We start from the raw sequence: 27690 nt of genomic DNA on the forward strand, positions 1-27690 counted from the left end.
GTGGGAAAGCAAGGCCTCCACCAAATCCCAGATCGCGATAGAAGTCAAAGCTGATTTATTCATGGGAGACCATACATATATTCAAGGCTCAAGTATACCATCATTGTCAACCCTATGATCTTTTCATTCGACGCCTGCTAGGCGATCAGTATTCTCCGCAATATCTCCCTCTTCTGCTCCCCAAATCCGATGGCGTCCAAATACCCCTCCGGACCCCCATACCTATCGGTCAGGTAGTCATAAATGGCATCCACCACAGCTCCCGGGGCCTCCAGATAGTGTTTAGTCATACCAATCTCGCGCACTTCAGTGAGCATGGACTGGTAAATTCTCGACAACCCATTTGAAGAAAGTGTGTAGTCGTGTTTTACTGCATCGAATTCGAGACTTCGGGTCCTTTCATCTCCTGTGCGACTGAAGAGCACAAAAAGTACGAGCATGGTAATTATCTCAGAACGGTCTTTACCTTGGGTGCAATGGATCAGGACGGGATAGGAGAGTGGATTACTGAGTAGATTAAGAGCCTGGAATGAAATCAAGTACACAAATACGAGTGCACGGAAGCGAGGTCACCTGTAGGATCTCCTCCTGACAAAACTCCAGCATATCTAAATTGAGGCCGACCATCCCTTTTGAAGAGAGCACATAACTACCGACGAGTCGTATGGCCTTCATGCGGAACTGAAAGAGCATGAGGAGGAGAAACAGGCTGGAGTAACAGGGTCAGTGACGATAAAGAAGCATTCTACCGGTTTCCAGACAATGACTCACACAGCCCGGAAAAAACCCAGCTCCTTCAACAGCTGCATTTCATAGCGTCGACTGATAAATTGGATGCGGATGGTCTCCCAAGGCATTTCCTCACCATCAGCTAGCAGCACGGCCTCCTCTTCGGCGTCGACTCTGGAGGTCCTGTTTTCCCGTTTGTTCAACTTCTCTCGCTTCTTCTCGGCCTGAATATGTTCAGATTTTGTCCGTAAATCAACTACAGTTTTCAGGCCAAAACCTATATCCGAATCGTTGGATTTTGACGCGAGTCTCCGGAGATCAGAGAGTGTTGCTTGGTCAAGCCTTCCAGAACGAAATAAAAAGCCCTCCTTTAGTGTCGGAATGCGTCCTTGGTAAGGTCTGAGTTCTAGGAAATGATTGACGACACGTCCGATGTCTCTGAAATTGTGAATACCCTCGAATTCGTGACAATAATGGTGGTTCGTGTCCAAGACACTGGACTGCATGGAATGTATTACGTAAGGAACCGCTTTCGTCGGGTCAGGACTCAGCGCTTCAGCACTAAAGTACAGAATACATATTAACTACTCAAGCGCAGTCCTTTTACTCTCTTCCCTGTGGCTGTCAGTCTCAAGAGCATCCTTGCTTTTCTCTATGGCTTCTTTAGCTTCTTTTCCCCATTTATCAATCTCAGTGCAAGCCTTCCGCGCAACAACGAACACTTTCTCGTCCAACACTGTCTCAACTGCCTTTCGTACGTCCCTATCCAACCCCTCGGAAACCCGATCAAAGTCTGCCCACCAACGTTTCTTGGCTTTTTCCACATGAGACTGAGTTATGCGGACTCCAACTGTGAGCGAGAGTAGACCAAGACCAAGTGCTGTGGTGGATTCGATAGTCCCGAGTAACGGGAGATGAAAAGTGGTTATTGTAGCCAGCCATGCAGCCCAGGTGAATCCGACTGCGGACGCTACAGAAGCACTCATACCGAGTGTGGCCCGTTGGCCTGTAAGGTGAAGTTCCGTTGTTGGTGCTGCAAGTTGAGAGAGACGTATACGTAGAGGAGATGTCATGGAGCCGGGATGGAGGCCATATGAAGGAAGGCGGGATTGCTGTTGCAGAAGGTTACGGATAACATTGAAGGGAGGCGTTGGTACGGCATTTGAGGTAGGAGAAAAGGGTGGACCTTGAGAGGGTAAAAGAGAAGACGCCTGGCATTCAAGTCGTTCTTGAAGATCGGTTAGCTTGCCTGAATAGAATGTTAACTAGCATAAGTTCAACTTCTTGTTAGTATGGTGGAAATGGTAAGTTACGTGTCCCTTACATGCTCTTCTAATCCTCGACACCAAGCTCTCCCAACAGCTTCTTGTACATAGTTGCTAATTTCGTCTACGCGCCATATCATCCTCCACCAGGTCAGTCGATCCATCGAAGGTGTAATATCATTCTTGGCCTGGGCTACAGCGTGTCGAACGCGACCGCCACCTAAGATTTCCTTGATGACTTTCTCTTTCTCTTCTTCCACGGATGCACGCAAGTCGCAGACTTTATCTAGGAGGTTATTGACCTCCGTCTCCGCAACCACGAGTTGACCTAGCTGCTTCCGCTTCCGAATCGCTTGGATTGTCGGCGATTCCGCAAAATATTGCTTCAATGTCCGCAATATGTCGCCGGCACGAGAACCAAGAAAATCGTGTCGATAAATTTGTACTGCAGCAGATGACGACGGGTCGGCTCGAATCGCGTCGAGACCGGCACGTGCGCGACCAGGATCGATGAATAACACCTTTTTGGTACGGATATGAGGCGGTGGTCTATAGGACGTCGTTGGTATGGAAGTGTAGACCAGGATAGTATTAGGGTTGTACACCGTCGGAGCAGGCGATCCAGAGACTGGGTCGACTACACAAATAGCGATGTCGGCATCAAGTGGAGGTTGATAGGAATATTCCTGTTGAACAGTCACATCAAGAGGAAATTCTGAATAAAACGGAGAGATTGCTGTTGTCTTAAAGGGAGCATCGAGGACGACGTTGACGATCTTTTCCGTTAAACATCTGCTGCCGTAGAAGACGAGTTTGACTGTAGAGGGTAACTTGGACATGCGACGTGGCTGTGCTCGTCCACTCTTTCTTCTCACCATGCTCGACATCGACGACATCATCCAGAGCGATGCCTATGACGACGAGCAAAATCACAAATCTGCAAATTACTGCCCGCCAATGTCGCTAGGAATCAAACCTGTTCCGCCTCCTCCACCACTACAACGAAAATACGACCCTGTTTCTATGAAAGTTCACAAGGTTGTGTATCCTCCCAAGGAGAGCTGCTTCAGGTCCGTCGCTCAGATATTCTTTCATCTTACATACATTTACGCTCTTCCAGCCTTCCAATCATCTTTCCGAACCTTTCAGGCGGCAATCTTAAATCCCGGGTGGAGACTCAGATAAGAGTCACCATCGACCTTGCCCATCCCACCTCTTCACCTGACCCGACATCCTATGACCGGGTGGGCTCCTGGAAATACCTAAAACTACCACAGGGAACTGCTACGAAGCGCAGGTCGAGGAAACAAGGACGAATCGGTGCGTTTACTACCAGCTTTGTCGCAAGGATCGCCGCAGCTACTACACAATTTACAGACCCAGATCCTCAAGACATTCTTTATCTCACCTTCAGTGTGAATTGCGCTTCAGAGCCGTGCAGTCGCGTCGTCAGCTGTAGTTCATGTCAAGCTCGCGAAGCCAAGCGCGTCGCTAAAAAAATCGCTGCTCGTGTCCGACCTCCAGCACCCTCTGATTCCGAGGCTGACGACGCACAACCGATTTCCAATTCCAATGATCCTTCCAAAACTTCCCCGAAATTCAAACATGAAGACCCTTCCTCTATCATTCAGTTTAACTGCTCGCCTCTGATCGACTTCTCGAACGGAACTACCGTATTGCCACTTCGTATCACATGTTACTGTCGTCATCACAGGGAAAAAGTAGGATTTCATGTCAACTTGACCTTGGTTGACTACATGGGCAGGGTAGTTGGCGCGGGTACCACAAAACCTATCATGATCACGGATGATCATAAGAGTGGAAATCCGGCGAAGCTATTACATCAAACACAAGAGCAAACCGTCTACTCAACTCAGGTTGGCTGGAAAGCTCCTACTCCACCTGCAGCCACCGCACCTTCAAAGCGGAGGACCGCGAAGGATACCAACAACTTAGCAAAGGCATCAAGCAAAAAGAAACGTGCCACACCTTACGACACTTCCTTGAAATCAAACCGTGTTTCATCCCGAGAAACTAGTTTATCTCTGTCAAGTGCACCCTCTCCCGATCCCACAGCTTCCTCTCCGATTTACGATCACGATGTATCTCATACACAGGACCATGAAATGTCGTCTCCACCAGAACACTCTCCAGCGACATTATTCGGGCAAATCTCTGCTGCGACTCCACCGTCATCATCTGAAACTCCGTCCCTCAACTACAGCTACGGATGCACTTCACATTCACAGGACTCGCAATCAGAATCGTCGCCCGATGGTTTGATAACCCCCACTGACCTTGGTCCAGCTCCGACACTCTCTCTTGATGTCGCCATGCTCAACGAACAGATGTCTGACACCGACCTTTTCTCATCGAGTCCTCAAGGAGTTACCAACTCAACCAATCATCTTCTACCCTTCCTCTCACTCTTTTCCTCTCTTCCACACAATCCGAACGCTACTGCATTACCCTCACCTCCCCCACCCGTAATTCACCGTCTTATTCCTTCGTGCGGTCCTACACATGGTGGAATTGAAGTAACTGTTTTAGGCGCGAACTTCCATATGGCGTTGGTGAACGAGTTAACGTGTGTGTTTGGTGGAGTCGAGGCTACCAGTACCACAAGATGGAGTGATAATGCACTGGTCTGTGTTCTGCCACCGCGGGCGCAGCCAGGTGTTGTAGAAGTCGAAGTTAGAGTTGGGGGCGAAGAAAAACGCGAGGATGCGCAAGGGCAACAACCCACACTTTTCACCTATTCTGACGAGAGCGACAGGGCGTTAATGGAGTTGGCGCTACAAGTTGTAGGTCTCAAGATGACCGGGAAGATCGAGGACGCAAAGAACGTTGCAATGAGGATTGTTGGCGCCGATATCAGCAATAATTCCTCTTCATTGAACACTGCCCATGATAATACTTTGAACGGTGGAGTCGCCAGTACTCTTCTCACCGCGACTTCCGACTTTGAGTCGCTTGTTATTAAGTTCCTCTCTTTGCTTGATATTGCTGTTGAGCCCTCTGCAAACCCTAAGGTGTCGACGCACCAAGCCCTCCGTCACTCTACACAAGCCGGTCAGACGCTTCTTCATTTCGCCGCATTTGTTGGCTATCCAAAATTGCTTCAATTCCTTTCTGACAGATGGGAAGGAGATGGAGAGATAGACAAGAGGGATAAAAATGGAATGAGCGCACTTCACTTCACTTTCTTGCGTCTTGGTGGGAGTCCTCAAGACAGGGAAAGAAGGATAGAGTGTGCGAAAATATTACTCAATGCCGGCGCAGATCGAGAGGTAGTGGATGCTCTTGGAAGGACTGCAGAAGAAATCGGCGGCGAAGCTGTTGCTGATATTTTGCGTAAAGTCCTGGAGGGTGTTGTTGCGCAAAGGGATACGATCGAGGATGCGGAAGCTGAGCACAGCCATCTTTCGCCAGTCGTGGAAGACGGAGACGAATGGTGGGGAGATGCCGAGGATGATGACGTCGAGTATGCAGAGATCGGATCTGTCAGAGATAGAGTGAGGAAGAGGAGACAATTAAGGAGAGCGTGTAAGGAGAAGGATCAGGCTACAGTTGACTCAGCTCCATCCCTCCCGACGAACGAGAAAGTGACGGAAACTGACGTCCACGGTCAGAAAGCCCATGAGAAGGAGAAGATTAGAGATTTAGGCCCCGACGAGAAGCAGGCATTGTCGTTCCTCGACATGTTGAGCAGGACGATGGCCCACCTTCCTGGTGCTCATGCTCTTCCGTATTTACCGGTGAACTTACCCAACTTGCCCCTACCACCGTTGGCATTCCCAGTGATGCTTCAAGCCCTTTTCGGTGGTGCAACTAATACCGAACAAGCAGAAGACCCGGATGATACCGACAAGCCAGCGGTGACGATGGGAGAGTGGAAGGCGTTATGGGAGAAATGGCTTCTCACATGGCAACAGGGAGAAGCAGAGGAGGAAGCACCGCCAGAGTATACACCTCGTGCCGAACCTGAGGAGTCTCATCAACCTCAGCAGCTAGAAAGAAGGTGTCCCACGCCTGAGAATAGCGTTGAAGAACCTTCGGGATCGATACCGAGGTTCGAGAATTTACAGGAACTAGGCCCTCAGACAAGCAGAAGCGCGGCTAGCAAGAGAGTAACAACCGATTCATACCAAAATAGCCATGTAACAGAACAAGACCTCTCTGCCTACCGTTATCAACCGAAGATGAAGGCAAAGAAAGGGTTCAAAGGGGATAAGATGTTGGTGCTGTTTTGGATACCCATTTTGCTGAGTAAGTGTATACCTTGGCTCCGACTAATGCCCTGGCTGATGTCTGCTCTAGTATCTCTCATATGGGCTTGCCACACTGGTCTCCAGTTTGCTATACGAGCTGTCAAGTCCCCTGTGGGATGGAGTTTTAATAAGATTGTTGCTGAGCATTAGGACCTCCCTTTCCTTTTCCGTTCTTCTATCATTATACTTCAAGGATTTTCGATTCTGTAGACATTTCTTTCATCACTCTAAGTCTGCTCGCGGATTAACCTATTTTTATTCCCAGTTGTCTCCGTTATAATGATTTATCCTCTTTAAAGTTGTTGAGTTTGTACACGCCCAGAGTAGTAAACTAAGTAAATGTAGTTATCCTGTTTGCAGCCACGCCACACACCATCAAGGGATCGAGCTGTGTATCCGTCTCGCTCTTGTCGATGGGAACGGACAGAGTTGTTCGCGCTGCCCGACTTGACCCCGGATCGTCGCCGCACTTAGCTGTCAACGACAGGTCGAGCTTTTCTATTGATAGAAAATTAGATCCTTCCCGCCCAATTATGCAACAAGGGTGAACGTCTAATCATGGGTAGACATCAGGCGGTGAACATTGAATCCCGAATATCGAGCGAACAAGCGCGCTGTTCGTGTCGCGCGCCCAAGCTTCGTACTGAAAGCGGGACTTGCGTAGTTCTGGGTAGCTGGTAGTGTCTCGAACCCAGATTTGGTCGTGATAGCCCGTCTGGTGCCTTCACTTTTTGGGAAAGGCCTGACGCTGACAACAGTGCCTACCACACGACCTCCGCGGGTCATATTCCATACCGTTGACATCGCTATATCTGAATCTGTGGATGTAATGCTAGTAGGAGCCATCTGGACGTTTCAAATGCATGTTTGACACTGTTAAACTGTTGACGACCGAGAATAGATCCTTTGCAATTCACATTTCAGAGATGCGGATAGAGAGGCGTAGGTGGAGTGGACAGAAGGGAAAAGGGCTAATTTCTGACGTCAGAGTCCGGTCACGTTTCCGCAGAGCTGTCACATGTCACTGCTACATGTCAAAGCCCAGCTTGCGAAGGTACGGTCATGATTCGACGGAGTCGGGACTCGTTGCTCATCCTCATCTTTCTCTGACGCTTTGATAGGCGGTGCCCTGTTAACCAGTGTGGTATCGCAATGCGAGCAGCGCGATATCAATCTCTTCATCTTCACGACACGACGTCCTGATATCCTTTGTACCTGCTTGGATTGTAAGACTACTTTCATTGTGGGTAGTAGCTGTTGATTCAGGCACCCATGGTCGCAATACTTTCACACTATCCAAGGATCGGGTCACAAGGTCCAGATTCGTCTTTCAACGCACCCTTTGCCATCAATCACTTCAAGATATGCCCTTTATTACGTCCTAGTTTTCGAGGTCTTTCCAAGTCTTGTGATTGACTTCACCGGGATGGTCGTCTTTTCAACAATCTAGTCAGATCTTCAAGCTCCTGCACCATTGCTCAGATGCCAGAGTGATCTTGCATTGACCAAGACCGTAAATCCTGATTTTCAGGGAAATGCCAAGCCGCGTTTTACTATACAACTTACGCTCATGTGTAACATGACATGTACACAAAGTCTTCCCCCTTTGGGGACAGCGGGGACGCGGATCTCAGTCTCAGTTGTCCCGCTGTCGCCGCTGAGGCGCTGCGATGACCGCCGTCGTCGAGTAGGCTGATCCTAGACCCTCCCGACGCCCGACCTCTTCAAGTGACGACGAGAGGCTTAGAGGACCTTGCGGGCTCGAAATCTCCTTTCCCTCGTGGGTTTGACTTCCTTGCAAAGTGACCGAGTACTTTGTTCGGAACTTCACTTGGCTAGAGTAATCTCGATGTTGAAGGCCTCGGAAAACAGCTCTTTGTTCGCCGCCGTCAGGACGATTTAGGGCCATCAACACATATGCACGATTTACTTACGGAATGTCAGGCTTTTTGGACTTGATCTTTAGGTTTAGAGGGAGCGTCAATGTCATTGTCAATGTCCCATCTCGGAGAGGAGCCATCGCCACTGTTGCGGAAGCCTTGCGTTGACGTGTCTGGATCAGAGGGTCAACCCGTTCTGCCTTTGTTTGCTCTCACCGAGAAATAATCTGGATGACTGAAGTGAGATGTTTCTCTCTGAACACTAAGGTGCCCACAGATGAGTATGTTGAGAAAGTTCTTTTACAGTTGCTATTCCCACTCATCAGAGCGACTCTGCCTCGGTGTCAGAGCCAAGATTCCGAGGGCGAGCAAGGTGCGAAGCAGCCACGAGGCTTGGGCGGGTTCCTCCATTGAAGTCTTCAATCAGAATCATTTCCATCGCCAAGCCCATTGCCAGCTTTGAAACGAGAAAAGTGAATGTTCGCACTCCTCGCGGTTTCCCCCTCATCGATATCTGTCGGCATAGTTGTGTAAAATCCGGCTTCGGTCCAAATCGGCATCGAGTCAGATTGGCAACTCGGCAGATCTATTTTTGGTGTGCGACCGCCGACAGTGATCGGTGAAGGTTGGTCCAAAAATCGATCCGGACCGTGGACAAGATAGGCCGCGCCTCCGTGGCGAAAACCCGAGCAGCGACGGCGGTCAGAGGTAATGGATACAGTTATTTATTATGTGCTACAAATATTATGGTCAACCCGCCTTAGGTGTTCCCGTGCTTTGACAATGGCACTCCACCGCTATTATCATCCTCTTCATCATCCCCGATTCCAAAAAGTTCTTCCCGCTCGTCCCAGACATTCTGCAGTTTAGTCTGATCTTTGTTCCCCTTTGAGCTTCCGACAGCCTGAGCGGGGCTTGCTTCGGTACTTGTCGCACCACGGGTTCGATACAAGGGTAATAATTGAGTGCCTGAGAGCACGAGTTCATCGTCAGCATCTAAGTCTTCGTCGGTTTCTGAAATTGGCTCATCTGTATCCAGAGGTCGGTACAAACGAGCAATCTACGTGCTCTTCCTTTAGTTGGGGTTGAGAGGCAAAATTGCAAGTGTGACGCACTTCTCTTCTATGTCGGTAATATCGCTCTAGATGGAAAGCGGAGTAAAGTCCGATGGTCGAACCCAGCAAGTTTGCCTGCGATCGAGTCAGGGGGATGATTCTCATAGGAGCGTAATGACACGCACTGCAACGTCTCCAAATTCAAATTCCTTGAACTAGAGGAAGACAAAATTAGGCTCGACTCTTGAATAAGGTTTGGGACGCAACTGGAAGCAAAGACTGCACAACCTCGCTCAGGATTCCTCCGCAAAATAGGCAAGTGAAAACAGTCAATATCATTCCCGAGTTCCTCCATAACCACACCCGTCTGGCATGTCTGCGTTTTTAAAAAAAAGTCAATAGAAGAAACGGGGCATCAGAACACGAAACTAACTCATCCACGTCGACGATGAAATAAAAGACAAAAGTAGCGACCCAGAAGCAGATGAAACGGAGAAGTTTGTCACTTAGAGGAAGAGCTTCATGGAAGTTTGTAAACCCTAACAGCGCGAGGGATAACATCGTCATCGTCGTAAAAAGAACGAACCACTGTAAGAAGGATCAGTTATAGGGAGGAACAGTGGGGTGGTGGTAAACTTACTGGACGAATACGGAGAGGATTGTCATGGTGGTAGTTAAGTAGACGAACATGATAGGATTTCATAACGGCTCTTGCGACTCTAGAAAAAAACCTCCGCACATCAGAAGCCATTTCGCAGTTCGTCGACGACGCCGAGAGTTAAAACGTTAACGGTCCGGTCCGGTTGCAAAATGGGCCACGTGCAGGTGCAATGTGTCACGCGTGACTGTTCACCCCAAGACCTCTACGCTCGACGACGACCTACCTACTTTACGCGTTGCCCTCTAATCAAGAATTCCTTTGACTTCCATTTTTCTGGAAACTAAAACAACGGGGTATCCAACCCAAAATCATACCGCTGTTGAGGTGTGCGTAGTTGTCGTGAGGGTGTTTTACTCCTAGTTGCGCGTCAAGTTTGTCGACTTATGATGAACATCTGCATCATACAGAGACCAGACCAGTTTTTTTTCTCAGGTGCGTCTTTCAAGTGAATGCATGCTACTTATATCTTTATTTTTGCAAGTTTTACCGCACCCTGTACCAGTTGAACGGGAATCAAATATTCGTTCTGCCTTCCATCGTGACCCGGGTGTTCATCACGAAAATCAGGCCACTCTTGATATGTCAAGACCAAGGATCTTGCACAATTCAAGGTATTGCAGCCCCAGACGGTCAGGATTGGTTGACCCGAAGAATGGGTCATCAAATACGTTTGCCCAGTATCCTACCCATGTGAAAAATCAAAGTCCATCAGACTGAGCTGCGATGTTGTGGAGGTCAGGGGTGTAGATCTTGTCTTTTGACATTTTGGAAACGAACATCGTTACAAAGGAAACGAACGCGTGCGTCTGGGTACCTATGTCCTCGTTTTCCCATCTACTTACATCCTTCAGATAGAGACGGATCAGTTCGCATTTGGCAACGCCTAGGCAAAGTGCGCATGAAAACGGACTGAATACCGTCAGATATCTTTCTCGTTCCCCGCCGAAGCCGTTACCTGCCCTCCTGTCTACTACAAGCAGCTCATGAAACCCCAATGTCATCGGATGCCCTTGAATCACGTTGCCTATCTAGAGATGTGGTTTTGGTCCTAAGCTTGGCGATAAGTAAATAATCGTCGAATGCCACGGTAGTTTTTGACTCCCGTGAATACCTTTTTCATTTGACGTGCTGATAGATTCTACGCAGGTCCCTCCCGAGACCTTTTGGTCCTGCCGTGGGAGTCCGATAATGACCTGCACAACTTGACTCTTACCGCCACCCCCCGTCCACCGCATCCCAAGCGCTCTTCAGCCAGTTATGGTTGCGGGAAGCATGACGTTTATTCAACATTACGTATCCGGTGTTTTACATTCATATCTGCCAAACGTCAACTCGGGTAGTTCCTGTTTTTGCGGACTTTCCAGTTTTCCCTCGTCCTTGGAGGCTTTGCGCATGGAAATCGTATACGCGTAGCCATTTCGATCTCGGAAGTGTCAATCATTTGGGTGATTTGCAGCTGCTACCCCCCTCCCCTGGAGCTCCCGCAATGCGTTGTTGAGTTTTAGAAATTGAAAAGGTGGATTTATGTGCTCCTCGGGGAAGTCATTGCGACTGACTATAATTAGTGAAGATCATCATATCCTGACCCGGCGGTCCTTATAACTCCAGCTTCTCAAAATTGCGGCTCCCACATTCCCAAGGGCATCAGTCTGTGAATAAGCTCCTACTTTCGTGGTTCAATGTCAACTCCCCCATCCACTCCTATCCGCCGCGCAGCGACGAAACAATGTGAAGTCTGCCAAGCTACATTCACACGAAAAACACATCTCAATCGCCATATGCGCTCTCGTGAGTGACTCTTGTACTGGACGAGTGGAGAGGTATCTCATTTCGCTCCTATGTCAGATACGAATGATCGCTCTCATAAGTGCAAGGTATGTCGTCTGTATCTCACATGTGAAGACATTCTGACACTGCACCTTCAGTTATGCAATTCTCAATTCACCCGCAGTGATCTCTTAACGCGGCACAAAAAGATATGCGGCGGGTTGTAAGTATTCCGTTCATACATGTCAAACAGCACTCAGCTCATAGGCTTCCTTTTTCAAGTCGGTCACGCAGAAAGTCCTGCCAAGCATGCGCAAAAGCCAAATCACGATGCGACTTGCAAACACCGTCGTGTTCCAAGTGCATATCTCGCGGTATAGAGTGTGAATACGTTACTGGACCTGCGGCACGGAAGGTCCCAGATAGCGCCTCACCGGCGCCTGGGATCCCGAACTGCACAATTTTCCCGTTTCCCCCCTCCAATACCAAAAGCCCTTTTGATTTCGATGCAGACATCATACGAAGGCCTTCATCATCCTCTGATTCTTCATCAAGTTTGTTTGGGACGGACTGTGATAGTTCATCGGTTTGCTCATCACCAGCCGATATGTGGCCGACAGCCGCGGGTTTACCTGATTTCGCGGGTCAAGATCCGTCGCTTACAAATATAATGGACACAAGCGCACTTTTCGACATCCCCTTCACCAATATGCACCTGAATTCTGAGTGCGCGGCAGGAATTGATGGCTTGAGCGCATCAGAATGGGACAGCCTTTACGAAGAACTCTCTACCTGTGGTGAATATTACAAACCTGGCTGGCCAGTCGAGGTTGCTAGCTGTCCACCTCCCCATATTCCGCAATCTTCGTACCCATTTTCTGATAAAACATGGCATAGTGGTGTATTGCCACAAATGAACGTACCTCCCCTTACCGCCGCTCAGCTCCCCTTCTTACAATGTACTCCTCTGGCCAACCCTGATACTGTCAGAACCATCCCAACGTCTACCCGTTCTCCGCATAGTCATGAACCTCGCTCACCCAAGGTAGACAACTCGCTGCTCGATAACTTTCGTAGGTTACAATTGACTCGTCTTTGTTGAGGACAGCAAAGGCTGAAATATAACCTAGAGCATCTGTTTCTTACAGACTTCCTTACGCAACTTCCTATACTTCACATACCCTCCTGGAATGCCAACGATAAGCCGGATGTTTTGATCAAAGCAATGCAAGCTTGCGGGGCGCTCTACGCTAGAACCATAGAATCAGAAAAATTTATCACCGAAGTTTTAAAGAGCGGCCGAGAAGAAATAATCATGGACTTTGTATGTATGGCTACTCAATTTTGATTTTGACTGCATATTGACTTCGTTATCTAGGTTCGACAAACAGACCCGATGCAACAAACATATCTGATTCTTGCTCTCGTTTTGATCCAGTCGATTGGTCTATTTCATCAATCGGCTGAACAGCGCCGGTCGTCCGCAATATATCATGCTATAATCGCTCCAGTTAGTCAGTCCAATTTTCGATTGTTTTCATATCTCATAATACATTAGCAGATGGTTAATCGAAGCCCTGCCTTCCAGGAGTTGCTACGATGGTCGTTTCCCGTGGACTTCCTGTTCAGCTCATCTCTCGATGACATCTGGCAGGAGTGGGTACGTTTTGAAACTGCTAAGAGGTGAGAAATCTCCTTTCCCGGCTCTCCAATAGTTGTTTTTTGAATCTTTTTTTTTACTCACGAATTCACTCCGCAGGGTGTTGTCTGTATTTTACCTACATGATTGCTGTCAGGCAATCTTCTTTGCCACCCCGCCCACTGGCTGTCTGTCAGCCAATCTATGTCTCCCGTGTGAACCTGCATTGTGGAATGCACGGACTTCACAGGAATGGTACGCATGTTTGCAGCAGCCATCCCGTTACGGCTCTCCCGCAAGTCGTTTAAAGGGCCTTGACCTTCAGCAAGCCTGGTCTAGCTTGGTAGAACAACGACCACCCGCGGTTACCACTTATACCTCGGCTTTTGGCCATTTCATTCTTGTGCACTGTGCACTGGCTCAAATATTCATCCGAGTGGACAGTGGGACGGACAACGGAGCCGGTCTTCCCGTATGCTTCACGAAAACGGGGTCAGAAATCGACACACCGTTAGCCATTCACACTATGCGCAACGCGTTGCACAATTGGCTACTAAATTGGCAGTACGAGGCGCTCCAGTGTCATGGTCCAGAGTCTCCGACGAAACTGGTTTTTGCTGAAGACGCACTTCCCTTCTATTGGCTCTGTCAAATCTCGTTATTCACATTTTGTGAGGGGAAGGGAAGAGGACCAACTGTCAATCCCGATGTCCGGTTCCAGCTAGTCAAAGAATGGCTTGATCGTATACGGGAGTGTTTAGGGACACAGCAAGCAGCGCCTGCTCAATGCATCAGCAGTCTCATGAAACTTCGTCCGCAATATACTACGGTCAATGTGGTGAATCCTCCCATAGATCGTCCTGATGGATTACTTGAACTTTTCCCGACCTTGTTATCATAGCCTTTGCTTTCGAACTCTAGTTATATTATTCATAACAAATAATCTGTATTCCACATCACCAGACTTGTACCACGAAGCATACAACTGTACTTGCATTTACATTTACCTATTTTACATTCACCATACAGTCTTGACGGCACAAATTGGACTACATAACTTTTCACCATTTCCGTTCATAGAAGTGTACCCCCACTGTAACCGTATCACGAGTGTTTCATACGAATTTAGAGACTAACAATTACACCTCACATTCCGAATCGTTAAGGACTACTTTACATTAAAATGGCTCTGTGCATTATGCCACACCGAGTTGAGAACAAATGCTTCACTCAACAGCAACTCAATCTCGTGATCTCCCCATTCCTGGGTAGGAAGCGACTGTAGAAACATGATGATCCCTTGAAAATCCATTTGCCGGAGTTTCTCACTCCATTTGACCAGGAATGCAGAGCAAACATAAAGATGAAATTGTGAGAAAGCATCTGGACCTTCTGCCTGCCTTTGAGGTGAGATTTCTGGGGGGGTAACTCGGAGACGAGGAAAGCTTACAAGATATGTATCCCACATACGAATCGTGTTTTGAACAGTGATTTCACGCATTAACAAACAGTTCATCCATCTGAAGGCGAACTGCATGAATTCCACGTTTTGCTTCTCCAAATGGGAATAGAGAGGAGCTAAACGGTGTTGGGGGGAAAGCTTTGCTACTGAAGGATTCTGCACTTACCATCTATACGAGCCACTAGCTCCGCCATTCGTCGAACACTTCTCTGAATACCTGGTTGTGCAAATATGTAGTTATCCTGTATCCCATCTAACAGCCTCGACAGACACCAGAAAGAATCTGCTTCAATAGCATTTAAAACATTTGTTGGAAGATGTGCGGGATCGAAGTTTTCGGTATCGGAATCTAAACAGTGGTCAGAAAACACAGACAGGGAGGGTAAAATATGTAGCATACCAATATACGCAGAAAGGAACACTTGAAAGAAGGGTGTGACGAGATCGTTTATTCCTTGAACATATCCACTTGCTGGATGGCGGATCGCCCAAACATATAGGATGCGCTCTAGACTCTAAAACGAGCAGGATGGAGGAGGTGAATGGACTATGTTAATAAAATGTGAAACTGAGGGAAGACCCTCACCCTCTGCGTGGCCCCGTACATCCATAGCCTGACACCAGGTCTCGTCCGCGGAACATCTATCTCAATCTGATGCCATATTTGTTGATCTAGGCCGTCACGGTCCCGAGCGAACGCAACTTCAACTAATGACAGATACTCTTTTCGTTTCCGCGCCAATGTAGACACACGGGAAGGACTCGGAAGGGGTAAATACCCCTGAAAACTATAATGAGACGTCGGTGGAAGACAGGTCCATGATGGAACTACTTACGAGTAGTAATTGCCAGGCCATAGGTCGGAGTTCTGATGGTATTCCCGCCCAAGCTAACTTTCGCAGTTCGGCTTTCCAGCAACACGTTTGAGTCGAAATCAAATCACTATAAGGATGAAGTAAAAACTGTACCGATGCTCACGTCCTGGCTCGATAAACAATCGACAAACTTGAGTCTACGGTTAGTTCGTATTGAACGTTCGCGCATCAGTTTCGCAGATTTTTCAGGGTTCGGGAACGCGTCCTTAGTTTTTCGGCTGGCAACAGACGAATGCGGATCTGAACGCTGCATTCGATTTTGAACGCCGTACAACGGGTCTACATTTTTTTCAACGGTTAGTACACAACAAGGCTATGACATCAAACAAAAGAGAGGCACCGTTCACAATTTCATCGAGATTTTCACGTAGAGTGCCCTCAGTTTGTTTCGGTTTCGCTGACACTGTAAGTACAGAAGGTGACCGTGAGTCGTTGGTTGGTTCAGGGTCCATCTCCCCAATAATCATGTCGCTGTCAACGTCTGCATCCCTTCCTGGAGTTTCTTGCGATGGTTGAGAACCAGGATCTTCTTGAGCCGGTGAACTAGACCTTGCATTCCGTGTTCGAATTATCGTCCATTCAGATTGAGGTGGATTAGACATTTGAGGACGAGGAGGGTATGAACTGGGATCTGGGGCATGGAGATGGGTGTATGAAAAAGAAAGGTTGCTGTCCGGACGGGGAGAATCTCCATTATCCGAGGTACTATCCCAGGCGTCATCCTCAGCCCATTCGTTGTTGTCGAACGTTGAGGGACGAATGGCAATATGAGGTCGGGTAGGTGGGGGTCTGACCGCAGTCATAGATGTCGTTGAGCTACTTGATACCGTGGGAAATTGAGCTAATATCAAGTTCGTCATCGCCTTTGACGACGTCCAGCCCTGTATCGTCATTGTCGATTCTCAATGACACTCGCCGCATTTTCTACCTGTACTCTCTCAGATGCCCTCCTTAAATTGGGCGTGGCCTCTGCTGGTCACTTTCCTGATATTGTTCGTTTCTCAGGACCAAAGATCTGTGGCCCAGCTTACACCGTTAAGATGGTCTACGCCACCGACAAAGAGGCTCCCAAGTTGGATCAACATTTCGTGGATACTGCACCTTCGAACTCAGTTATTGTCATAGATGCTCCTACACGTGCTAAAGATCTTTTTCTCTGCCAGTTGACTAGCTACGTTCTAATATTTCTTACTCGACAGATGCAAAGAATGCAGTATGGGGTGGTTTAATGACCGCTGGTGCAATAGCTCGGAACGCTTTAGGCGTTGTGATTTCTGGTCGCTGTAGGGACCTTGCGGAGCATCGCTCATTGAATTTCCCCGTGTTCGCCCGAGGTCATTCAACTGTTGGCCAGTCTCCATTTACTCGGCCGTCAGCAGTAAATGTACCTTTAGAGATCAGCCCCTTCGATCCCTACGACGCGTATTCTGTAGCCTCCCCTCAATTTCCTTCCGTCTTCGTCAACCCGGGTGATTGGATCGTCGGTGACGAAGATGGTGTTGTATGTGTTCCAAAGGAGCTGGAAACGAGGGTCATGGAACTGGCAGCAGAGTTAGTAAAGATCGACGATAGATGCATGGGAGATATCAAAGCAGGCAAAGGCATCCAGGCGTCGTTCCAACTACATAGAGGAAAATGAAATTCCCATTAACACGTAAACAGTATGTAACCTCTGCGTGTACAAGTACAAGTACAACATAGACATGAAATAATTATAAATAGATCGACCTATTGTCCCAACACAATTCAACGTTTACTCTTGGTCCCGTTGGTATCACCAGGATCTTTCATGAACCATCTCCAACCTTCCGAGTTGGATGTTGATTTAGGTTTGGTTTTGCTTCCTGTACTCTGCTTTGCAGGTTCGCCATTTTCGCCTTCAGCCTGCGCTTGTCGTATAGCCCCTCTGCTCAGGCAGAAATCGATATGAGCATTTAGGCCCTGATTGTCAACCTTCATTGATTTTCCGCACACGGGACAAACTTGCTCTGTTCTAGCTCCCGGACTGCATGTGGTAGGCGTTTCAACATGTTCTAATAGTTCACTCTTGGATGAATGCTGCGTATGGGCGGAACCTGTGCTTTTAGGCTTTTCGGTAAGCCGGATTCCTTGAATTCCAATGGTGCTTGAAAGTCCAGGTGCAGACACGGGTGGTCGCGATCGGGAATGCCCTTTGACAGTAGGAGATACTAGCCCTTCATGGCCTCCTTCATGAGTGTCCGTGTGCCCTACACTGTTTCCTCCCTGCGGGGATGGACAGTCTAAGGTGTCCGTATCGTCTTCGTTAAGACGCAAGACGTCTTGATTTAGTCTTGTACGTTTCCTCGGACTATCAGCGCTACCGTCAGTGGTGTCGAAAAACTTGAAAAAGTCAGAGGGACAATGAATCATATCCGAAGATAGAACACACCCTCTTAATACCGGTTTCAGGGTCTGCCGAAGCCCTTAAATCCTTCAGTTTGGTGAGGCGCAGACCAATTAGACGGAGGTTGAGTGGAAGCTCTGGCAATAAAAGTTCCTTGCCAGCCTGAGGTCAATGTAAGTAGTAATACCGTCTCTTGATGTTCCTCCCCGACTTACCGCGAACAATTCGTCTTTCTTGGTGAGACATCGATCAAAGGACTTTGCCCGAGTGAAAACTAAAAGAACACGTCTATCAGACCACAGGTCACTCTGCAGAACGAAGTGAAACCACCCGCCTTGATACGTATCTAACTTATATTTGAGCGTTACAGTACGACCTGTCCAGCCTCCTTCGTTCATATCGTGCTCGAGCTCGACAGCAACCTCTTCGAGCTTCTTAAGAATCTCATCTCTATCTTTGAGGGGATTGAAAGTCCTATAGTCAAGCTAAAGTGAACATCTATGGGAGGACCAGGACAAAATCTCGGACCTTTCAGCACCAATACTTTTACGTTCCTCACGTAAGTGAGGTTTCACTATGTTGGATGCAATGCCTAAATAGGTTTGGAGAAGGTGACGCAGACCAAAATATTTGTCCAATAAGGAAATGGCACCGCGCTGAGTAAATATATCGCCGCAAGTCTGAAGCAGGTGTTCAATTTTTGTCGACTTGGAATTCACTCAGAACAACAAGTGCCTACCTGAACTCCGATAGACTCGAGTAATCTTTCCGTAACTCTCCCAATTCCAGGTATCTTGCGAATGGAGAGGTCTTGCATGAACTCTATGATCGCTTTGCTCTCGAAGGGTAAGTAGAATTGTCCGTTAGGCTTATTCTATGAAGATGGCAGTCGTGACACATTGTTTCATGTACAGTGGGTTTACTTACCTTATCGGAGCATATCTTGCAGTTCAGTCAGCACCTACACCAAAATAGTTCTGTTGTTCACTCACTTTGGCAAGCATCTAGAGAAAGTGTGATAAATTGGATATGTGAAAGAACGGGGACAGATGCTTACGAGATTGGGTGCTATCCCTGCGCTCACGGTGAGGTCTGTCTCTTCATGGACCGCTCTACGCATTTCTTGCACACATTCCTCTGGGCCGATGTTGTGTTCTACACAATAGTCTGTAATGCTTTGAGAGCTCAATGAGCACGGGAAAAAGGTGTAATTAGAACATGACCAACTTGAGATACCCTTCATCGCAACCAGCCGGACACATGTTGGGATCATATCGTGTAAAGACGGCCATGACCCTGTCGGACATTTCGGAGTAACGAGTATGATGTATAGGTAAGAGTATCAACTCCGGGCATAGTTTCTTCGCTATAAAGCCTAATGATTAGAGCAAAGAAAGTGGTGAATACATTCTCTTCATAAGACCGCGAAGACTCACCTGCCATGCCAGACCTTACACCGAATTTGCGAGCCTCGTACGAAGCGGTGGTCAGAACGCCTTTGCCAACCTGAAGGGTGGTGAGAGTGAAGAAACGAGGAAATGGCCGCCAGATAACGTACGCCAAACGGTTTACCTCTGAGCTCGGGATTGTGAAGAAGTTCGACGTTCTATGTAGCCATCGCTCAGATTCTGTACTGGTTTGGGTAGTCTGGTACGCTACCGCGAAAAACGCGTCCATATCGACGTGAACAATGACTTGAGATAGATCTCGCCCGCTTTCGAGCTCTGAAATCTTGAGAATCGAAGACTAAGCGCGTGTTCGTGGTCTGCATGTTTGGAGTAGTCTCACTAAGCGATCCACGTTGTGTTCCACCTTCTCTGTCGCATTAAACTCAACCGATAGACATATTTTGGTTGTGTCGGATGACGCACGTAGATCTGCAGCTCTCGTAACTTCATCTCGCTCCTTTAGTATCTTCGCTATCTTCTCGGTTAGGTCTTTGTCTTTACGCTTCTCGTTCTGAAACCGTGTCAACTCGTTATTATTATTGAGCTAAGAAAAGGCCTCTTGCCTCATAGAATTTAGAGCCTTTCGATGCATCTGCTATGATACGGTTGATATCGGTCTGGTCTTTGGTGAGCCCTGCCTTGCCAGATGATGGACCGGCCAGACGTTTGAGGAGACTAGCGGAATCTTGGGACGGCTGCAATTCAGCCAATGTTGAAGAGATATGTTGCTCGGAATCACCCGAGGGCATTTAGGCCGGTTAAAACGAACGAAGTAGGTGCCAGTGGTGACTGCGACAGAAGGAGAGAATGGGCGCTTGAGACTCGGTGGTCGAAAACCGTTAGGTGACTAAGCAACCAAAATGTCGCACGTCACGCGCCACGGTCGAAAATTGACGGCCATACTCTTAAAAGCGCTATGTCAATTATTCGGATTCCCAAGACAGCAATCGCACCGCCCTACCATAGTCCGGTGGTTCAAACGTTCAAATCTAACGCGGGGAGATAGTTGAGCTTGTCAAATTGACTGACAAAATTGGTGACCGAAGTCCACCTTGTCTCGCGTCTGTGAACCAACACCTCATGGCAATCTTATTACTCGATGACACTTCGCGAGCCCTTGTTGTCAAATCCTCCACGGTTTTCGAGATGCAGAGGCATGATTAATACAGTTCCTCGGTTTCCAGCGCGCCATCCCGCCCCGGTCGCCAATCCTCTTATCTTAGGACTACCATCCCCCGCCGTCCTATCGTCGCTGTTGCTGAGCGCTGAGCCTAACTTATCAAGAAATCGATGGAGTCTACCCACGCGATGTTCCAGAATGGTCACAGATATATTTAACGGAATGAGTAACGAGATGGAAGAGGCCACTTTTAATTCAGGCGACTCGAGAATCTTCCAAATACTGATTTCAGAATCGGCGCACCTCATCTGAATCCCTTAACCCTTATTTTCTGCTCTGGATGATCACGGTTATGTAGGCTCCCAGCCTCAGTTTCGTTATGTTTTTGTTTGGTCGAATGGCGGACGATGTTGAATAAATTTAGTGTTTCAGAATGACCTCATTTACTGTCGTATCCCGATTCTCTTGCTCATTGGACGTCCCGTTCTTCCTAAATATCTAGTTGTGTACATATAGGTAGTATTAAATCAAGCTGTGCAAGCATATGGTACATACAATGACCAAAAATAAGGACAGTGACCTACTTAGCTAGATGGCCCAGACAAACGATTACTAAGATACCATCAAGCAGCAGCCGCTTGAACTGGAGTGAGTTCAGGGAGCTTTGTAGACCTCGGAAAAGAACCAGCTTTCTTGCTCGGGAAACCTATCCTGAAATTTTGGGCCGGCACGAAACCCATGTCCTCATAGCTAACCGCCCGGGACATGCCCTTTCTCTCCTGACTCGCGCCATCGTGCCGATGTTGCTGTATCCAAATCCGATGGAGCAAAGCTGTACAGCTCTTTCTGAGAAGCGATCCAACAATAGGACGGTCACTCAACAAAGCCCAACACCTCTTCGGTAAGGTGGTGAGCGGGTAATGTACCTTTGATTTTCCAGTACACCACGTGGGATAGATATCATGTACTACAACAGTCGCAACAGCAGGGTTCTGCGAGCCGATGTAGTTGTGAAGATGAAGGGAGAATTCGCCGCCTTTCACCACGCCATGCTGAGAGCCTATTTCGATTTTGAAGCCCTTTTCAATTTGATACTGTACTGGAATGAATCGACCATCTTGAACGAAAGGAATGCCACCGAATAACATCAGGCTTGCGCGTTTACCAGAGCACTGAGGGTGCTGGCCCTCCCCAATAACGTGACTAATTCGTGCGATCAGAGACTGCAAAGGGGTGTTATGAAGGTGCATCGAGCGCACAGTCTGGAGGAAAATTGTGGTGAATTTACCCCCGTCTTTGCCTTCGATGGCACTTCCGCCAGCCCCAGAGGCATTGATGACAGTATGAGTGGTGCATCGGGGATTATGAAAGGCGAGGTTGGGACTACCCTCCACAACCGCAAACGAGCCAACGGCCAGGTCGCTCGACGTCGCTTTGTGTGTTGATGTCCAGCGAGTGGACTGACGGTCGCAGGAGGTGGATTTAGGGCAAGAAAAACATGAATCAATGATGAGGGTGATGTTGTCTCCCTTAACTGAAGACAGCGTTTGGAGAAAGGAATGCATATCCCGTGCAGAAATGCCAGCTACTCTTCCTTCTGAATGTTTTGTATCGTGGTCATAAGTGCAGAGTATCTCGACGCTGGTTCTCCCGAGCTTGGACGTTGTCCAGTCAGAGGGTGCCTTCATCGAGCTGCCATGACATGCAAAATAGATCAGAACAGCGTCACCAGGCTCAACGGCGTCATTATTCAAGAGGTGATTTGAAAGCTCAGCCTCGATCTTCTGCTTGGTAGCGTGTTCGTCAAGCAGCATAGATATGTGCTCCCGGGGAACGGCAAGGTCGTCTCTGAGCCAACGGCGCACTCGTTTTGCATCGTCGACGCAGGACTGTAAATCCCACGTATCGCCGGACTTGTATTGGTCGATACCGACAATGACAGCGAAAAGACGAGTAGACATCTGCCAGACAGTGTCGGAAGATACGCTGTAGCACTGATGGAGAAAGACTCGGAATCCGGGAAGGGCTTTCAGAATTGGGAGGTTGGCTCGAACTTTGCTTTTAACCCAATCACAAGGGCTGCAAAGGCGTCTATGATTTGATGAGTCATGCGCAACTTAAAAACGCGAAGACAGCGAGGCATTGAGTTGTAACCGTAAGTAAGGATCCCAGATTTTGGATGATGACTTGAAGACTGTGCCAGCAATGATCGAAACACTGCTAAGAATTGACGTTCAAACGTTCGTTTCCGCGATTTAGGTTCTGAAATTATGAATGCGCGTGCTGTGTCCATTTAGTGCCCTTTACGTGACTGATAAACCAGGAGCTTTGGAAGAAGAGGCTTAGGCAAGAGTCAACCGGTCTGGCTCGGAGTATGTATACGGATGGTACTGTAGAGACTGTGCAAAGCAAGACCAAACAACCACTTCGCAATGAGTCTTGTATGTCAGCAATGTAAAGAACCTCTACAGGTATGTTCTTCATTTGTTTCTACGAAATACTCTCTTTGGAGACTGATAATTGTATTCAGCTAGATGCATCGATTGTAGACTTGGCCCCATCGGCATTCGATACTATCGTTGCCTCTTTACCACCACCTGCTTCAACATATGGTCGCCGTGCGTCTGAAGCAGAGAAATTAGACCAACTTCCTGCACCTTCTTCGGTTAAAAATGTATTGAAGAAGTCGTCAGCTACTTCTAGAACTTCGTTGTCTCCCAGAGCACAAGCGAAACAACCACAGCAACACCTTCCTCTACCCAATGAGTCGTTTGTTCTTCTCCAGGACAGCATAATCCGAAACATCCCCACAACACCACCCAACGTGCGTCAGGAAAAAGGATCGATCAAGGCAAAAACCTCTCCAAAGAACGAGTCGGACCCTATTCAGCACACTCTAACACACCCCCCGCCTCTTTCCCATCACCTTCGTTCGACTGCACGTCTCTTCAACTTAATATCTAACCGTACCGACATCGATCACCCTCTTTGTGCGGAATGCACGCAGATACTTCTCACCTCTCTACAACGTCAGCTGGATGAGACAAAGAAGGAGCGGGATGGCTATCTTGCTTTTGAGAAAGAGGTGAAGAAGGAGCGGGAACGAGACTCTCAAGGAATTTCCAGAGAAGAAGCCACAAAGAAAATTGAAAAATTGAAATTGGAAGAACTCGCGGCTGTTGAACAACTAGTAGAGGCCGAAAGGGAGCGGCAAGCGTTAGACGAGGAACTTCGGGTTTTGGAACAAGAAGAGAAGATGCTCGAATTAGAAGAGGCCGAGTCCGCGATCTCCCCTATTCCCGCTTTCGATTATTCTGATATCCATCGACTATCTAGTTTCTGGCGCAATCATAATGACAATCTGCTGGCCACCGACCATCAATTAGCGCAGCTTGCAACTATTCGGACAGCCTACACCGCCGATTCGGCAACTTTGGATAAACTCGAGCGTACTAACGTCTACAACGACGCGTTCTGCATTGGACATGACGGGGTTTTTGGTACAATCAATGGTCTACGGCTGGGTAGAGTTCCAGGTGTTCCCGTTCGCACTGACATTCTCTCCCGCGACCCATCGTATCTGACCTCGTGTTTAGGTCGAGTGGGCCGAAATCAATGCAGCCTGGGGCCAAACTCTTCTTCTGCTCCATACAATCGCGCGGAAATTGGATTACAAGTTCGAGAAGTAGAAACCCTTTTTTAAATTCTTACCGTTCTGTCTAACTTGACAGCAGCTATCGCTTGGTTCCCGTGGGGTCTTTCTCGCGCATTGAAAAAACAACCGGTGACAAGGCCAGTTATGAATTGTATGGGTCTGGTCATTTGGGAAGACTGCTACACAACCGTCGTTTTGATCTGGCAATGGTCGCCTTCATCGATTGCTTAAAAAGCCTCATAGACTACATCAAATCTCAAGATCCCAACGTAGATTTTCCACACCAGTGAGTCCAGTGTTGACTGTTTATTTTTGCAAACTAACCGCGATCGTAGAATATCAAGAGAGAAGATAGGTGATGTATCTATTAAACTTCAATTTAACCAAGAAGAGGCATGGACAAAGTCGCTGCGGCATGTCCTACTTGCATTGAAGATATGTTTAAAGTGGGCCACTAACGGGGTGAATGGGTAAATACCGCTACTCCAGACGTCCGTTCTCCATTGCGGACTGTGCGTTGATAGATGATCTTGCCCGTCACGATTCCGTTATTACTGCTGTTATGTTACACCGGTCCGGATATTACCATCGCCTGAAGTCTCGGGCGTCCGCGTCTTGCATGACAAACCGGCCTAAGAAGAATTGCGCAATGATTTATAAAGCACTTTCATGGCATTTCTAATCATTTTATAAATGGCGTTCAATTCACGCCGACTCGCATATAAACAACCAACTTGCATCTAGACTACATCAATGGGCCTCCTATATCTCGGAACTCCTCTCACTTGGGAGGACGCTAAACAGTACGCAGACCACGTTCGACATCATGGTATCACTCAATTTCTGAACATTTGGGATCGCTTGAAGGACAAGACAGGAGATGAACTGCTCTGGGGCGATGAGGTATGTTTCGACCCTGTCTTATATCGCGCAATGATAATCAACCGTTATCCTCAGATCGAGTACATGGTGATCTCCTTCGATGACGAAAAAAAGAACGCAAAGCTATCTTTACGGCAAACCGAGATTCTGGCGAAACTTAGCGCAATTGTCAGTGACATTTGCAGCGAGTGCGATTCTTCGTGAGCATGACCATCAATGCATCTACTTCGGAAGTTCCCTAAGTGCAAAACAGGATCGCCGTACCCACTTTCCATCCCGAATATGGCCGTTACATGCTCGAATCAACGCCTGGCTCTCCTTACACTGGAAGCATCTCAGATTTGCTTATCGTTGAGCAAAACATGCGATACAGGTGCGAGTGTCCTTTTCTTTAGCAGCGTTAGGCTAAGTATACCTTTCCTCGATGTTCGATCAGGCGGAGTCTGGCTCGACGACACCTTCAACCCAATGAGGTACCTTTGACCTTCACATCTTTCCCGCGCCTCGGTAGCCCCGGACAATTCACAGAACCTTATCATGACCCGTGTGATGCCGTTTCAAGCCATAGTCTCTTCCTTCCAGAAGAGATAACCAATCCTCATGCTCGTTTCCCGTTGGTATCCCTTTTCTTCTCTCAGCGTCCCATCGATTGTGTTAAAAGATCCCAAATGCCAACAGGACACTGACCGCAAATATCAGACGCAGGCGTGGGTCGAAAGTAGCCATCAATCTCCCGATATACTTCGACGAGAAAACCCCTCGGCCATTTGTGGACCCAACAATTCCTTGGGATCGCACTATCTATCCAGAAGATCCAGGTAGGAAGAGTGTGCTCTTTGTTCCGCCGGAAAGCTCAACCACTGCTCGCTTAGAGGCCAAAAATGGGGCGGCTCTCTCAGATCACATATATCTAGACGCAATGGGTTTTGGGATGGGGTGCTGTTGCCTACAGCTGACATTTCAAGCGTGTAATGTCGCCGAGGCGCGGCGTTTATACGATGCCTTAATACCTGTCGGTCCGATATTGGTACAGTCGACCACTCCTTATCAACAGAGCTGCCTCTGATGGCTATATATAGCTAGCCCTGACTGCTGCCAGTCCAATTTGGAGGGGATACCTCGCGGATGTCGATTGTCGTTGGAATGTGATCGCCGGCAGCGTTGACGATCGTACGGAAGAGGAACGAGGATTGAAGGTGAGCGATTCGTTTCATCGCGTTTGACGCGTGTGCTGACTGTACGGATTGCTGGTCTCAAGCCTCTCGTTAATGACCGATATAAGATTCCAAAATCGAGATACGACAGTGTAGATCTTTACATTTCTCAGAGCTGGATGAACAGGCCGGAGTATAATGACAACCACTTACCCATCGATGAGGGCATCTATGATCGCTTAAAAGCTCATGGTACGCCTTGCAATTCAATTTAGTTTAGCCACACCGTATAACTTGATGCATCTTCAAGGCATTGATGATCTCCTTTCGAAGCACGTTGCGCATCTTTTCATTAGAGACCCTCTTGTTGTATTTTCCGAAACCATAGATCAAGATGACGAAACTAGCAACGACCACTTCGAGGTACCTTTTGTTTCTTGGCCATGCAACGTCCCGTTACTAATACGATGACTTTAATAGAACATCCAATCGACTAATTGGCAGACCTTACGTTTCAAACCTCCCCCACCAAACTCTTCAATCGGTTGGAGGGTTGAATTCAGGAGCATGGAGGTGCAGATTACAGATTATGAGAACGCCGCCTTCGCTGTCTTTGTGGTGCTCCTTTCTCGAGCAATCCTATGCTTCAATATCAATTTCTACATTCCTATATCGAAGGTGCGTCGGTCTGGTATGGACCACATTGCTTTATTCATCAATCCATGTTACAGGTCGATGAGAACATGGAGAGGGCGCAGGAGCGGGCGGCTGTCAAGTCCCGGCGGTTCTTTTTCCGGAAAGACGTATTCACTGATGGCACACCGTTTTCGTCCCGGTCCTCGTCTCCCATGAATAAGGAAAAGAAACTCTTGAATCATTTTCCCACTCCGCCTCCGCCAGAGAATGGTTCCCATCGGAAGTCAGTAGAGGAGGAGTACGAAGAGATGACCATGAACGAGATAATGAACGGCAAGGTCGGGACTAAGCCTGTGTTTTTCTTTGCCAGTTGCGTAATGCACGTTTACCTCTAGGGAGAAGATTTTCCGGGTCTCGTGGGATTGGCGGCGGCCTATCTAGATACCCTAGATATTGATCCTGACGAGCTGGTCAAACTACAAGGTTATCTTGACCTTGTCCGTCGTCGTGCCAATGGCAAGTGACAAACAACGATATCTCAATCATGTACTAAGGCTTCCAACAGGATCGCTTCTTACAGCCGCTACGTGGATGCGGAACTTTGTCCGGTCACATCCTAAATATGCTAAGGACTCGGTGGTCAGCCAGGAGGTAAACTATGACTTGATGGTCGCTGTGGACGAAATGTAAGTAACGTCTTTCTGCGCTCTAATCTCAAATTTCTGATACTTCGCAGCGAAAGAGGTGTTCGAAAAGCTCCCGAATTTTTACCAGAGGACTATAGTGGCGGCAATAGAGATGCAGGCTCTATCAGGGTGTAAGAATA

General features: G+C 48.0%; 11 protein-coding genes across 11 annotated transcripts; 5 read left to right on the forward strand and 6 right to left on the reverse strand.

Moving 5' to 3' along the window:
* Positions 1–49: 49 nt before the first annotated feature.
* E1B28_000733 (uncharacterized protein) lies at positions 50–1235 on the reverse strand (the record flags this gene model as incomplete). The annotated part of the gene is made up of 3 exons (XM_043146596.1): positions 50–414; positions 467–709; positions 772–1235. 2 exons carry the CDS (start codon positions 1233–1235, stop codon positions 517–519), a joined length of 657 nt encoding a protein of 218 aa, XP_043015299.1. The 3' UTR covers positions 50–414; positions 467–516.
* A 78-nt stretch (positions 1236–1313) lies between these two features.
* On the reverse strand, positions 1314–2833 carry E1B28_000734 (uncharacterized protein; the record flags this gene model as incomplete). Its single annotated transcript, XM_043146597.1, has 2 exons — positions 1314–1994; positions 2054–2833. 2 exons carry the CDS (start codon positions 2831–2833, stop codon positions 1314–1316), a joined length of 1461 nt encoding a protein of 486 aa, XP_043015300.1.
* Positions 2834–2846: 13 nt separating this feature from the next.
* Positions 2847–7227, forward strand: E1B28_000735 (uncharacterized protein). The gene is made up of 4 exons (XM_043146598.1): positions 2847–3064; positions 3115–3314; positions 3372–6263; positions 6315–7227. The coding sequence occupies exons 1-4, from the start codon at positions 2871–2873 to the stop codon at positions 6413–6415; spliced, it is 3387 nt and encodes a 1128-aa protein (XP_043015301.1). The 5' UTR covers positions 2847–2870; the 3' UTR covers positions 6416–7227.
* Positions 7228–8835: 1608 nt separating this feature from the next.
* On the reverse strand, positions 8836–9985 carry E1B28_000736 (uncharacterized protein). The gene is made up of 6 exons (XM_043146599.1): positions 9841–9985; positions 9634–9788; positions 9468–9576; positions 9386–9415; positions 9261–9335; positions 8836–9205 (listed from the first exon to the last, which is right to left on the reverse strand). Exons 1-6 carry the CDS (start codon positions 9949–9951, stop codon positions 8906–8908), a joined length of 780 nt encoding a protein of 259 aa, XP_043015302.1. The 5' UTR covers positions 9952–9985; the 3' UTR covers positions 8836–8905.
* A 1555-nt stretch (positions 9986–11540) lies between these two features.
* Positions 11541–14168, forward strand: E1B28_000737 (uncharacterized protein; the record flags this gene model as incomplete). Its single annotated transcript, XM_043146600.1, has 8 exons — positions 11541–11649; positions 11707–11735; positions 11787–11851; positions 11911–12701; positions 12759–12952; positions 13007–13138; positions 13190–13311; positions 13388–14168. 8 exons carry the CDS (start codon positions 11541–11543, stop codon positions 14166–14168), a joined length of 2223 nt encoding a protein of 740 aa, XP_043015303.1.
* Positions 14169–14435: 267 nt separating this feature from the next.
* Positions 14436–16497, reverse strand: E1B28_000738 (uncharacterized protein; the record flags this gene model as incomplete). The annotated part of the gene is made up of 8 exons (XM_043146601.1): positions 14436–14663; positions 14718–14845; positions 14896–15078; positions 15130–15244; positions 15316–15510; positions 15566–15636; positions 15698–15883; positions 15945–16497. 8 exons carry the CDS (start codon positions 16495–16497, stop codon positions 14436–14438), a joined length of 1659 nt encoding a protein of 552 aa, XP_043015304.1.
* Positions 16498–16509: 12 nt separating this feature from the next.
* Positions 16510–17243, forward strand: E1B28_000739 (uncharacterized protein; the record flags this gene model as incomplete). The annotated part of the gene is made up of 2 exons (XM_043146602.1): positions 16510–16741; positions 16804–17243. 2 exons carry the CDS (start codon positions 16510–16512, stop codon positions 17241–17243), a joined length of 672 nt encoding a protein of 223 aa, XP_043015305.1.
* A 107-nt stretch (positions 17244–17350) lies between these two features.
* Positions 17351–20166, reverse strand: E1B28_000740 (uncharacterized protein; the record flags this gene model as incomplete). The annotated part of the gene is made up of 16 exons (XM_043146603.1): positions 17351–17965; positions 18015–18131; positions 18185–18243; positions 18304–18443; positions 18498–18649; positions 18709–18843; positions 18897–18911; positions 18962–18973; positions 19027–19144; positions 19197–19344; positions 19406–19475; positions 19528–19575; positions 19629–19700; positions 19758–19786; positions 19841–19928; positions 19981–20166. 16 exons carry the CDS (start codon positions 20164–20166, stop codon positions 17351–17353), a joined length of 2004 nt encoding a protein of 667 aa, XP_043015306.1.
* A 994-nt stretch (positions 20167–21160) lies between these two features.
* On the reverse strand, positions 21161–22935 carry E1B28_000741 (uncharacterized protein; the record flags this gene model as incomplete). The annotated part of the gene is made up of 1 exon (XM_043146604.1): positions 21161–22935. Exon 1 carries the CDS (start codon positions 22496–22498, stop codon positions 21161–21163), a length of 1338 nt encoding a protein of 445 aa, XP_043015307.1. The 5' UTR covers positions 22499–22935.
* Positions 22936–22969: 34 nt separating this feature from the next.
* On the forward strand, positions 22970–24226 carry E1B28_000742 (uncharacterized protein; the record flags this gene model as incomplete). Its single annotated transcript, XM_043146605.1, has 3 exons — positions 22970–23008; positions 23068–24081; positions 24134–24226. The coding sequence occupies 3 exons, from the start codon at positions 22970–22972 to the stop codon at positions 24224–24226; spliced, it is 1146 nt and encodes a 381-aa protein (XP_043015308.1).
* Positions 24227–24945: 719 nt separating this feature from the next.
* E1B28_000743 (uncharacterized protein) lies at positions 24946–27685 on the forward strand (the record flags this gene model as incomplete). Its single annotated transcript, XM_043146606.1, has 14 exons — positions 24946–25095; positions 25150–25274; positions 25328–25447; positions 25511–25687; positions 25753–25892; positions 25947–26101; positions 26154–26270; positions 26333–26480; positions 26539–26651; positions 26709–26906; positions 26960–27202; positions 27260–27380; positions 27430–27550; positions 27601–27685. The coding sequence occupies 14 exons, from the start codon at positions 24946–24948 to the stop codon at positions 27683–27685; spliced, it is 2013 nt and encodes a 670-aa protein (XP_043015309.1).
* Between the last annotated feature and the right edge of the window lie 5 nt (positions 27686–27690).

The sequence above is a fragment of the Marasmius oreades genome, chromosome 1 (assembly GCF_018924745.1).
Source record: "Marasmius oreades isolate 03SP1 chromosome 1, whole genome shotgun sequence".
Taxonomy (NCBI): domain Eukaryota; kingdom Fungi; phylum Basidiomycota; class Agaricomycetes; order Agaricales; family Marasmiaceae; genus Marasmius; species Marasmius oreades.

Bases quoted from the DNA above. Each gene is read 5' to 3' on its own strand.
- E1B28_000735 (XM_043146598.1), top strand. From the start codon at position 2,871: ATGCTCGACATCGACGACATCATCCAGAGCGATGCCTATGACGACGAG. The intron at 3,065-3,114 runs GTCCGTCGCTCA...ACGCTCTTCCAG, and splicing joins CCCAAGGAGAGCTGCTTCAG to CCTTCCAATCATCTTTCCGA. The intron at 3,315-3,371 runs GTGCGTTTACTA...CACAATTTACAG, and splicing joins GAGGAAACAAGGACGAATCG to ACCCAGATCCTCAAGACATT.
- E1B28_000736 (XM_043146599.1), bottom strand. From the start codon at position 9,951: ATGGCTTCTGATGTGCGGAGGTTTTTTTCTAGAGTCGCAAGAGCCGTT. The intron at 9,789-9,840 runs GTAAGTTTACCA...TCCTTCTTACAG, and splicing joins ATCCTCTCCGTATTCGTCCA to TGGTTCGTTCTTTTTACGAC. The intron at 9,336-9,385 runs GTGCGTGTCATT...ACTCGATCGCAG, and splicing joins TTGAATTTGGAGACGTTGCA to GCAAACTTGCTGGGTTCGAC.